Raw genomic sequence first — 12427 nt, 5'->3', positions numbered from 1 at the left:
GTCAACAGCCATCCAGGAGGGCATCCCTGTGCCAGGGCTGAGGGACCAGCCTGAGGAGAGAGGGAGGAAATCCCATCGGAGGCTCGGCTGAGACCCAGCGGGACATTTTTCTAATCACGTGGCTTAACTGTAAGAGATCTGTTACCACAGGGGTGCCGAGAGCTCTTCTCTATCGACTCGGCTAAAGGACCGTTTCTTCCCTCGGTTCCTCCACGGGGCTACTCTGGTCAGGTGGGCGGGTCCCAGCGAGCCTGCCCACCAGGCCGCGGCCACGGCGTTCTTCCACAGCTCAGCAGGAGATAAAGCTCCTCTCTACAGATGGCTTCCACCAACACTGTCCCCAAAGGCCAGAGGGAAGGGCTCCTAGACGGATCTCCATCCTTCAACATATAGCGAAAACCGTGAGCTTCGCCAACCGTTTGCTAATCATTACTAGTGATTTGCAAGCTATTATGCAAACACAAGTCCCCCTAAAAATGAGGCTTGATGCTGAAAACACCGATAATGCCACTATCCGAGGGCACAAGCTAACCTCGCCCCAATATTCACAGGCTCTGTCACTAAATGAGGAGCAATGTTAAGTTTAATGGGAGATTCCTTCAAGTAAACACTAACACGCAGGGGCCCCTGCCAGAGACAGGCTAGGGTTAAGAAGAGCGGCGCAGGGTGATCATGGCTGTCACGAGAATGGAATGGCGTGTGGTGCCCGTGGAGCGTGTGCCCAGAGCTCACCCACCCCCCCACCGCCTGCTGCAGTGGCCGCTGCTACGAGTGGCCAGACACAGCGGGGGGAGGACAGAGGAGCCTCCTTGCCCGCGAGGTTGTCTGCAAAGCCCTGACCCAACCACGCACAGGCCCTCACCCTGACTTAGCTTAACACTGATTTTTTGAAGGACAAGGTACTTCCTAGAGAGATGCTAAGTACCCCAAGCCAAACCAGCACCTTCAGGACAGAGCCCAGCTCCCCACATGGTTGGCGAGGCCCTGCCCTGGGGCCCACCCCGCCTTCCCTCTCCGTCTCTCCCGTCACCCCTCCTGTGCCCTGCCGCCCCGCTCTCCCAGGGCCTTCAGGTCAGCCAGAAGCTGCTCCCTCCAGAAACCACCCCGCGACCCTGCTGGCCTGCTCCCAGGCACCGGGGACCTCCTCGCCCGGGAAGGCAGCCACCCACGCCCACCTGGCAGGTCAGGTCTTTGGGAGCCGGGCGACGCCCCCCAGTGCTGGCTCAGCGCCTTCCACGAAGGGGGCCCTCCGCGGAGTAGGGCAAGGGCCCCTCAAGTGCTCATGTCATTGCTCATAAACTACCCCTCAAAAGTATGCAATAGTTGTAAATTGTGATAAAAGCACAATTTAAGGAAAAATCAAGAATGCTATTTCCCGAAGACTGGCCCTAATGCTAGGAATCTGTGCCAATTAAAGTGAGGACATCAGATCATCAACTGTCCCTGGTGGCCGCTCACAAAGAGCTACTCCAGGGACGGGGCGGAGCGTGGCTGCCGGGCTGCATACCCGCGGGGATGATGCCGATGCGGAGGCTGCTGGGCACCAGCGCGGCCCTCGGATGATTCTGGTCCACGCCCGCGCTCCTCTGCGCTCTGCCCACCAGGCCGTGCAGCACCTCGCTGAACATGCCGTCGCCGCCGACACACACGACGCTGTGGGGAGGAACACGGGGTCGTTAGGGTCATTCCAGTGCGGTGCCCTGAACACAGCAGGCCTAAGGCTTTGGCTTCGGAAACGGCAGCCGGCAAGTGTGGCCCTGGGCAGGTATCAGGGAACTTGGCTTTTGCAACCTGCCCTCAGTGATCAGGCTGTGCCTCCGTGCCTGTCTGCCCGGACTGCGTGTGCAAACAGCGTGACCTCCGGCAAACACCGGCTTTCCTTCTGGGAGTCTGGCATTTTGGGGGCTGCTAGGCACAGAACCCCACAGGACAGGCCCCCGCCAAAAGCCTAAACCCTGGGCCTCGAGACTCAAGCTTGCAGGGCGGAAGCCCAGGCCTGTGTGGCTGCACGTGCTGCAGGACAGAGGTGCACCTGCGTGACCCCGCAGCGGGGCAGAGGGCACAGAGGCCTGTCCACGGGCGTCCTTCTCCCTTACTGCCCTGGTGGTGTCATGGGAATAAAGCTTAGCTGAGGGACAACTATACACTCCTGCAGCAAATCAAAAGCCATGTGGGGGGGTCTTGGGGACCCAGAAAACAGGAGCAGAGGGGACCAAACACATGCTGGAGGAAATGGGTTCACGAGAAAAGGTAGGGAGAGGAAGTGGCGAAAGGGACTGTGGCTGGAAGGTGGCAGTGGGGTGCTGCGTCACACAGCGGGGCAAAGGACAGGTCTCAAGCTCACTGGACAACCTCATGGCCTATGACGACCCGAGAGCTCATCACCAGGGAGGTGGCATGCTCGGCACGGCTGAGAGGAGAGGCAGGGTGGCAGGAGTGGGAAGAGAGGACGGCAGAAGGGCGGTCCATGGCAGGGCAGCACCAGGGGTCCCTTCAAGTCTGAGCAGGAGTGGTCAGAGTGCCTGGCTGTTCCCCAGTGGGCCCAGCTGCCCACAGGCCGCCTCGTGGGGCACATGCTTTAAAGCACAGGCCCCAGCCGCCTCCCCTCCATAACCCGCACGCCTTCCCCACCTGGGCTGTGGTTTCCACGACAGGGGCCACGGCTCAGGCACCTTAGAATGTTAAACACGACACCCGCCGCCCTGAGGGGGGCACTCAGTAAATGTTCACGCGTTACTCGGACAAATGACTGAGCCGCAGAAGGAACGGCCCTCGCTGCCAGGCCTCCCGGCCTCCCCATGGGCGCGTGGCCGGGGAAGGCGTGTGCTCAGGAGGCTGGGTGAGGTCATGTAACCGAGCCCCGGCTCCGTCCCTGGCAGGAAGTGAAGATGCTGCTATTTTCCTGACCAGGCTGCTGCCAGGGGGCTTTGGAGGCGAAGTGCGTGGAGGGGCACTGCCTGCCCCGGAGCTCCTGACCACCCCGCACTCGGGAGAGAGGAGGAGGGTTCCTCTCCCTGTTGGCCCAGAGGGCAGGGGCCAGTTTCACTTCCCTTTCTAACCTCAGCACCAACACAGGGATGGGGCTTGGCAGACACTCAGCAGTGTTTGCGGAATGAATAAGGATTTTGAGAAATGTTCACACTGTAATTTATAACACATGCTCACAAAACTCCAGACGGAACAGAGAGAAGAAAACAAAAACCAACTGACTACAGGGGAACAGTTAAACTCAAGAGCAAGAATGACTTACTAATCTGAGCATGAATTTGAAAACTTCTACTGGTCCAAAAAAGGTCATAGGGAAAATTAAAAGACCATTTCAAAACTAGGACAAATATTTTAAAAAAAAATCTAACAATAAATATGAATTACCTATTATTTGTTGGATAAAAGAACAAAAGACTAAAATTATGGCCAACAGAAGAAAATGGGCCAAAGACATAAAAATCAATTCAAAGAAGAAAACCAGTTAGCCAATAAACATACTGCTTAAAAGATGAAAGACTTCTACATGTCATATTAGCAGAGAATCTGTGTAGTGATAATAGCAAATACACAGACCTAGACCGTGGGTAATACACTACAAGAAAGAGTGTAAATTAATGGAATCTTTTCAGAAAGCAATGTGGCAGTACATAGCAGAAATCTTAAAATGCTAATCACCTGTGACCAATTAATTTCATTTCTACAAATTTACCTTCAAAAAAGTGTAGATGTGTCAGAGGGATTTATATACAAGAATGCTAGTTTATCGTAAGAGCAAAAATTGGAAAGAACCTAACCATCTATTAATGAGAAACTAGTTAAATAAATTATGGTATATTCATACAACAAAACATGATATAGGTATTAAAAATAATATTTTGGGGGAATCTTTAATGACATGGGAAATTGCTCACAGCATAAGAGAAAAGCAGAATCCCAAACTGTAAAAATGGCATCACCCCAACTTTACTTGACAATGCGCTTGACTGATTTATTTCTCCATCTACACAGAGCTCTGCAAACACATCTTGCGAAAGACTCCACAGGAAACAGAACCTTCAAAGGATGGTTCTCGCCCAGCGGGGAGGAATGTGGAACTCTGCACTTTTCTGCCTTTTCCTGACTTTCTACAAGAAGCATGTTTACTTTTATAATCAAGAAAAAAAAATTAAGGAAAAGGAGCTAAAAAGAAAAATCTGAGCGAGAGGGGTAAGGCCTGATTAGAATAGACTGTTACTAATGAAGATTAAAGCAGCCTACTCACCCGTCATACTTGTCTATATTAATCTCATATAAAGTCTCCTTGGCTTGATTAGCACGTTCCGTAACTGCAGGGAAAAACATTACATCACACAGTTTATACACATCTGTGCATCTTTACTTAAAAAGAAAAATAAATCATTCTTTTTGAATGAGGCCCCATAAAACCCACAGGGGGATTTCCGACACAAAATCCCTTCTTAGATGGGATCAGGCCAACCTCAGTGGGACGTGGTCCTCTCAGGACGCAGGCTACTGGGTGACGTGGCATTCGTGGCACTTAATTGCCAACAAATAATAATTTCTTTGAAAGACATTGCATCTTCTATTTTATACTTTTTCCTTATACAAGTTACTTTCAAAATTGTAGAATATACCAAAATGCAGAAAGGAGACCATGCTGCCCTGTAGTCTCTATACCCAATATAAATTCCTACTAAGATTCTGCTGTACACACAATTTTGTATCCCTGCTTTCCCGTTATATCATAGTCACTTTTTTATCATTAAAAATTCTTTATAAAGATCATTTTAAGGTGCTACTAATATTCCTTCACATTCACCACAATTATAGGCTTTTATTTCCTGTTTGGAGTGCTTAAATTGTTTTTAATGCTTTGCTGTTACAAAAAGAGGGACAATAGATATCTGTGTACATCAGTCTCTGTGTACCCCTGACTGTCTTCCTAGGAAAGATTTAGAAAACATAGAATTAGGCAAAAAAAAAAACAAAAAAAAAAACCCTCATTTTTCAGGCTCTTGACCCACATTGCCAGGTGACTTTTTTTTTTTTTTTTTTTGAGACAGAGGCTCGCTCTGTCTCCCAGGCTAGATAGAGTGCAGTGGTGTCATCATAGCTCACTGCAGCCTCCAACTCCTGGGCTCAAGTGATCCTGCCTCAGCCTCCTGAGCAGCTGGGACTACAGGTGTGTGCCACCAACCCGGCTAATTTTTTCTATTCTTGGTGGAGATGGGTCTCACTCTTGCTCAGGCTGGTCTTGGAACTCCTAAGCTCAGGCGATCCTCCCGCCCTGGCTTCCCAGAGTGCTAGGATGACAGGCGTGCGCCACCGCACCTGGCCGCCAGGTAACTTTTTAATATGGATTCACAAAACCCTCAGACCCTGAGGAAGGGCGAGAGAACATGGCCTTTCTGCACCTCCCTGCATCTAGTATTTGCACTGAAAACTCGGTGCCACAATTGTGTGTTGCATTATGTTTCCTACAGTGTCACTTACTGGTGAGATTATTTCTAAGACTTATTAATCCCTTGATCTCTTCTTGAAAGAATTTTCTGTCCGTGATCTTGCCCTTTTATCTTCCCAGTGTTTTTCCTGAGTGCTTCATATGCTGAGACTTGGCTGGGAAAGATTACATTCTTTATTTTGTATTCTTCTCATTCTGGTATATTTAAAAAATTCTATTCTGCTTAAAAATAATACAAACTTTCTCTCGTGACTACCTTTAAATCATTCTCAGGTTTTCTTTCAAGTACTCAGCCCAGATCCGAACCTCACCGATTACGTCGGTGGTGATGGAGGCCAGTGTAAACAACGGCGCCACTTTTTGCTCGTAGATCCGCTTGCCTTTCCCTTTTCCTCCAAACGGGTTGATGAACACCAGCAAATGCTTTGGTCTCGACGCTGCAAGGTGACAGCAGCAACACGCGAATCACAATGAAAATAACAAAGTCAAAATTTAGAGCTGTCTTACTAGACAAAAGCAAACCACAATGTTTTTAGGATTCTTAGTATTACCTGATAAAAAGTATTTTTAAATCTTAAAGAACAGGGATAAAGAGCTTCCTAATCTACGAAACCAGAGAGGCAGCAGCGGTCAGAACGGCAGGTGCTGCGCACACCTGCTGGATATGGGGACAGTCCCAGGAATGCACGATTCTCACTGAGAAAAGCTCACTCTCCCCGCAAGAGCCTCAGATGCAAACTCTGGAGGGCAGCAGCCTCGTTCCTCTGCATGTGGAGGAAGCGAGTTTGCAGAGGACAAGGACACGAAGCACATGTGCAGCAAGGAGCATTGGAGACAGACAGACAGACAGGCACAGAGGGAGACAGCGTGAGGGAGCAGCCCAGGGGGCGGACGGACGCAGTCTCCCTGACGCAGGCCCCGGGCCGGTTTCAGGCCCTCCGGAGACCCGGCCCATCTCCCATGGTTGGGTTTCCTGAGGAACCCCTGTTTTGTTTATAACAACCTCCACATTTCTGTTTTGGTCAGTTCCAGTAGATTCTGCTACTTAAAAAAAAAAAATGTAATCAATTAAAGTAATCAAGAAGGTACGTGCCCAAGAAAACTGAAAACCTGAGCACATTTGGAAACTGGGACACAAGCGTTCACTCACTGCAGCACCTTCCACAGCAGCCGGAAAGAGGAAGCAACCCAGGTGTCCGACACCTGATGCACAGACACGGTGTGGTCTGTCCACACTCGGAACATTCTTCAGTCATGACAGCAAGCCACAGCCACACTGCCACTACGGAGAAACGTCGAAAGCAGTGTGCCGAGGGGCTGACGCCCTGCACGCAGCGTCCACGTTACGTGGCTCCGTCTCTACAGCAGGCGAAACAAGGGGACAAAGCCAGCCTGGGGCCGTCTGCTGACCTCGGACCACAGAGAGCTCCTGGCTGGCGTCAGCCTTGGCAGCTTGTGCCGTACGGGTGTGCGGTTTCCCAACTCGCTGACTGAAACTTGGGGTTTGTCCATTTCACAGCATTTTACCATTTTCTGAGGGAAAACAAATTTTAAGGAAAAAATAGCCCCAACTCGTGCAGAGAACAGAAGAGGAAGAAACGTGTCTGAGCTCTCTGTGTGAGTCCACTGAGGCCTTCAGAGCAAACCCCGACAAGAATGTTACCAGACGGGGAACTTGCAGAGCTAGTCCTCCCCAAACCTAAGTGCAAAAATCCTGAACAGAATATCCGCGCGTCAAATCAGTGAGATACGGACAGCTACGTTGTGACCGAGAGGGGTGTGTCCACTCCAGGAATGTGAAGGGTTGTAACAATGAGAAATTAATGTCATTCAACATATTAACTCAAAAAGATCAAGCAATCATCTCAACAGATGCAGAAAAAGCATTTATGGAATTCAATTCCCTTTTCATGATTTAAAAAACCCAAAACTCTCAGAAAACTAGGATTAGAAGGGAATCCCCTTAATCTGGTTTTACAAATCTATTAACAAGCTAAGACACATCATTCTTGATGGTGAAATGGTGAAACCTTCCCTGTGACCAGGACTCAGACAAGGATGACGCACCCCTGCTCTGGTGGTCCGGACAGGGCAAAATCGTGAGAAAAAGAAATGAGAGGGAGAAGAATTTACACTGAAGAAACAGAACCGTCATTATGCACAGCTGACATGCTTGTGTCTGGGCAAAATCTGAAACAATCACCAAACTAGTAGCATTAATACGTCAGCTTAGCAAGGTCACGGGGTGCAAGGTGAAATACGTAATTCTATCACAAATCTGTACACAACCAACAGAAAATAAAAAACATGATCATGGCACCCCAGTGCAGCAGGGGAAAGGAAGGTCTTTCCCATAAACACACGGGCTCAAGCAGATATTTGTATTTTAAGAAAACGGACCTTGACCACTCACCTCATACCACATGCAAAGACCAAATCCAAATGGGTTGTCGTCTAAATTGACAGGTAAAACAATAAAGCCTGAGAATGAAACATCTTCATGACCTTGGAGTAGACAGAGATGTCTTAACTAGGATACAGTCTTACCATAAAGTTTTTTAAAAAGCACAAAAATAAATTAATAACTACAAAAAAAGATAAACAGAGTGATATTAAGAATGTCTGTTCATCAAAAGGCCCCAATAAACGCCACTGCACTCTAGCCTGGGCAACAGTGCAAAACCCTATCTCCAAAAACAGACCAAAACAAAAAGACCTCAACAAGAGAGTGAAAAGGCAAACCACGGATTAGGAGAAGATACCTGTAATTCATAAATTCAATAAAAGATTCAGATCCACAATGTGTAAAGAATTTCTACCTGTCATTAAGAAAAAGAGACAACCCAACAGAAAAATGGACAAAAGAACAGAAACCTCACAAAGGGGACCTGCCAACGGCCTACAAACACACGAATGTATTTCTCAGCTTCACTGACCATCATGGAAACGCAAACCAAAGCCACAATCAAGACTGGCGCTCACCACCACGGCTACAATCAGAAGGGGGTGGCCAGGCCGTGGAGTGGCTGGAGCTCGGATACCCGATGGGTGAGCCCGCGCCGCACCTGCCGCGAGAACAGCCTGGCGGTGCCTGCTGAAGCTGGACACGTGTGTGCTCCACGCCAGCAAGTCCGCTGCTAGCGCACACCCAAGAGAAACGCGAACGTGCTCAGAAACACACGTGCTAGAATGTCCACAACACTGTTATCTATCACAGCCCAAACTGGGACCGTCAACAGCAAAACGGGTGGAGAAATGGCCACACGGGTGCCTCATGGACCACCACCACACCGCCAAGAGAATGACCAAACCGCCACCAGATGCAACGGCGTGGAAATTTCACCCACACGATGTCAGGCACAAAGCCAGACACGGTACCGTCTACACTGCGTGACCTGATGTGTAGAAGCACAAACACGGCTCTAGGTGCTCAGAAGTCGTGCGGTGTTACCCTGGGGGGGGCAGCGACCACAGGGCAGGGGCTCCCCGGGGCTGGCCACACTCCGTCTCTCCAGCAGGGTGCCAGTTACACAAGTGTGCTCAGTGTGAAAACTCACCAGGCCCAACACTCAGAATGTGAGCACTTCTCTGTTAAGTGTCGATAAAACATTAAAAGGGATGACAGCGTTGCAAGTTAAAATTGTAGAGTAGCTAAAATAATAGAATCATACACTATCTTTAGATACAAGCAGACTGTATCAAAGGTGCAACATATGGGTTTTCCTGTGAATTATATAGAAAAAAAAAAATCCACATTATTCAACAGACAGCAGGGTTCTGGGGATTTTCTCTTGGAGTCTGCACCTACAGACTCAAACCCAGAAACCTAAAAACTCAAAGTCTCATGAGAACAGACAGATGAGACGGGAAAGGTCAGGCGGGAGCAGGGGTGATGGGGGGAGGAGGCTGGAGCCCAGCGGGGAGAAGGCAGAGAAGCTGCGGCCCGTCTCTGAACAGCCTGGGACACAGAGACAGGGACAGGGACAGAGCTCGTGGTGGGCTGAGCGTGAGGAGGGTCAGGGTGAGCTTGTTACGGCAGCAGGTGGTGAAGACCTGGTTCCACAGGACAGAACAGAAGTGCGGAAACTGGAGTCCTCCTGCCCCAGTGAGAATCAAAAACTGTGCTTCTCGAGCAAGGACATTTCTCTAAAGCTAAATATGGGAATACCTTCTTCAAATCAATTAAAACTCCTTTTTTTGAGGAAGATGCCAAATTAACTCAAAAAGATATAAAACTAACATAAACACATGCTATTTCTATTCTACGGCTGAAGCTTATACTGAGTTGTCAAGGTCAAGACCGTGTATTAAGTTTATAACCAAACAACATAAAATATAGTGTTATGGATACTAAACGAATGAACACCTACCACTTCTTTTTTTTTTTTTTTTTTTTTTTTTTTTAGAGACGGGGTCTCGCTCTGTCACCCAGGCTGGAGTACAGTGGCGTGATCACAGCTCACTGCAGCCTCCACCTCCTGGGCTCAAGCGACCCTCCTGCCTCAGCCTCCTGGGCAGCCGGGACTACAGGCATGTGCCACCACGCCCGGCTCCTACCACATTTTAAGGGTGACAAAGAGGCCGCTGTTGTTCAGCACATGGTAACTCAGCCCAGGCTCCTGCTGCACCGCAGAAATAGACACAGCCCCCACAGGCCGGGACACTCCCCCGGGGCCCTGGGCCCCTCCCCACATTCACCTCGAATGCAGGAGCTACTACCGTCCCCACTTCCAGAAAGAGAACCCAAGGCTCAGGAGACCAGGTGAACGGCCTCAGGTCTCCCGGCAGGTAATCTGGGGGCTCAGACGCCACACCAGGGTCAGGATTTCCCCATGGGGGGTGCAACTCCATGCCCGGGCCGGGGCTGTGAGCCCATGCTCTTGGCACTCGCTCCGCCGGTCCTCTAATTAGTAAATTTTTAAGAAGTCAGACTGATGCATCACATCCACCTGGGGAGTGACCAGCTGTATGAGGGAGGGGGGCTTGGAGGGAGGGGGGCTGTATGAGGGAGGGGGCTGTATGAGGGAGGGGGGCTGTATGAGGGAGGGGGCTGTATGAGGGAGGGGGGCTGTATGAGGGAGGGGGCTGTATGAGGGAGGGGGGCTGTATGGAGGGAGGGGGCTGTACGAGGGAGGGGGGCTGTATGAGGGAGGGGGGCTTGGAGGGAGGGGGGCTGTATGAGGGAGGGGGCTTGGAGGGAGGGGGCTGTATGAGGGAGGGGGCTGTATGAGGGAGGGGGGCTGTATGGAGGGAGGGGGCTGTATGAGGGAGGGGGGCTGTATGGAGGGAGGGGGGCTGTATGAGGGAGGGGGGCTGTATGAGGGAGGGGGCTGTGTGAGGGAGGGGGGCTGTATGGAGGGAGGGGGCTGTATGAGGGAGGGGGCTGTATGGAGGGAGGGGGCTGTACGAGGGAGGGGGGCTGTACGAGGGAGGGGGGCTGTATGAGGGAGGGGGCTGTATGAGGGAGGGGGGCTGTATGGAGGGAGGGGGCTGTATGAGGGAGGGGGCTGTATGGAGGGAGGGGGGCTGTACGAGGGAGGGGGGCTGTACGAGGGAGGGGGGCTGTATGAGGGAGGGGGCTGTATGGAGGGAGGGGGCTGTACGAGGGAGGGGGGCTGTACGAGGGAGGGGGGCTGTATGAGGGAGGGGGCTGTATGAGGGAGGGGGGCTGTATGGAGGGAGGGGGCTGTATGAGGGAGGGGGCTGTATGGAGGGAGGGGGGCTGTATGAGGGAGGGGGCTGTATGAGGGAGGGGGGCTGTATGGAGGGAGGGGGCTGTATGAGGGAGGGGGCTGTATGGAGGGAGGGGGGCTGTATGAGGGAGGGGGCTGTATGAGGGAGGGGGGCTGTATGGAGGGAGGGGGGCTGTATGAGGGAGGGGGCTGTACGAGGGAGGGGGCTGTATGAGGGAGGGGGCTGTAGGGGACACCAGCGAATCCCACAGGCATCCACCACGCTGCCCTGCCTGTCACTCCAAACACGTACTCAGCGTCTCCAGCATGGCCCTCAGGGTCTGCAGCCACAGGTGACACAGCTGCTCCTCTGGGCAGCAGAACGTCACCTGCGCCCACTTCCAGCGGTGGCGCCGCGCTCTCTTCACACAGTGGACTGCACAGAAACAAACACGCGCGTTAGCCCCGGAGCGGCCCGGCGGGCAAAACCCCGAGCGAACACGCTTCACGTGCCCGCGAGTTACAGGCTCACAACGGACAATTCCCCAGCGGTTCTCTTTTTTTTTTTTTTTTTTAACTAGTTAGTAACTTTCAAGGTATATTAGAAAAAAAAATCCTATTTTCAGATCTTTTAATCCATATTAAAAAAAATAAGAAATAAAGATGATCATCAACCAAAACATGAACTAAAAGTGGATCTTGGAAAAACTATTAGGAAGAGTCTACGAAGATAAACCAATCCCTGGAGCTTGTGAAACAAATAACCAAAACAGTCCCCTCTCGCGTGTCTGTGTGGATCAGTGAGGCGTCGTGGGGAGACGCCGGATCCGTCACCTGTGAACGCGAACGGCTTCTCCATCTTCTGCCACCGGCCGCTGCCGCGGTGCTTCCCATGGACGTCTGTCTCTTCCACGGCAATGATCTCGGCGACCGGCACGGAGCAGGCATCTGTAAAACACACGCCGTGTGTCCAGAAGGCTGAGAATGTTCTGCTTTAACACTGTCGTTAGAAATCCAAAAATTAAAAGGAACGTACATGTCACTTTTTAACTCTGAGCTAAATAACCACGGGCAGCCCGGCGTTACCAGACGGGGTTGTCCCGCCCAGCGGAGTCGCCAAACGCCTGCTGCACCTCTTTACATGATCACTTGGCCATTCGGGCAGCAAAACCTCTTCTGGGCCAGCTACCGTGCTAACTTTGGGGAACCACGTTGAAGACACGGTGTCTGTCCTCAGGACAGCATCTGGCTGGGAATCCAAGCGGAAGGAATGTAACGGGACGTGGGCAGCCAGAACCACAGGGAG

At 51.2% G+C, this 12427-nt stretch overlaps 1 protein-coding gene across 1 annotated transcript in view; it reads right to left on the bottom strand.

Annotated features, from left to right (window-relative positions):
• The window catches only part of CERK (ceramide kinase), a 38963-nt gene that overhangs the window by 11728 nt on the left and 14808 nt on the right, over positions 1-12427 (bottom strand). The window contains exons 2-6 of the mRNA XM_045552764.1: positions 11956-12069; positions 11435-11557; positions 5761-5886; positions 4250-4313; positions 1508-1653 (exon numbers count right to left, since the gene is read on the bottom strand). Coding sequence (XP_045408720.1) covers positions 1508-1653; positions 4250-4313; positions 5761-5886; positions 11435-11557; positions 11956-12069 — 573 coding nt within the window. The remainder of the gene's footprint in view (positions 1-1507; positions 1654-4249; positions 4314-5760; positions 5887-11434; positions 11558-11955; positions 12070-12427) is intronic.

Source organism: Lemur catta, chromosome 6 (assembly GCF_020740605.2).
Source record: "Lemur catta isolate mLemCat1 chromosome 6, mLemCat1.pri, whole genome shotgun sequence".
Classification (NCBI taxonomy): Eukaryota; Metazoa; Chordata; class Mammalia; order Primates; family Lemuridae; genus Lemur; species Lemur catta.
The sequence above is the reverse complement of the archived record's forward strand: the minus strand, read 5'-3'. Positions and strand labels throughout refer to the sequence as shown.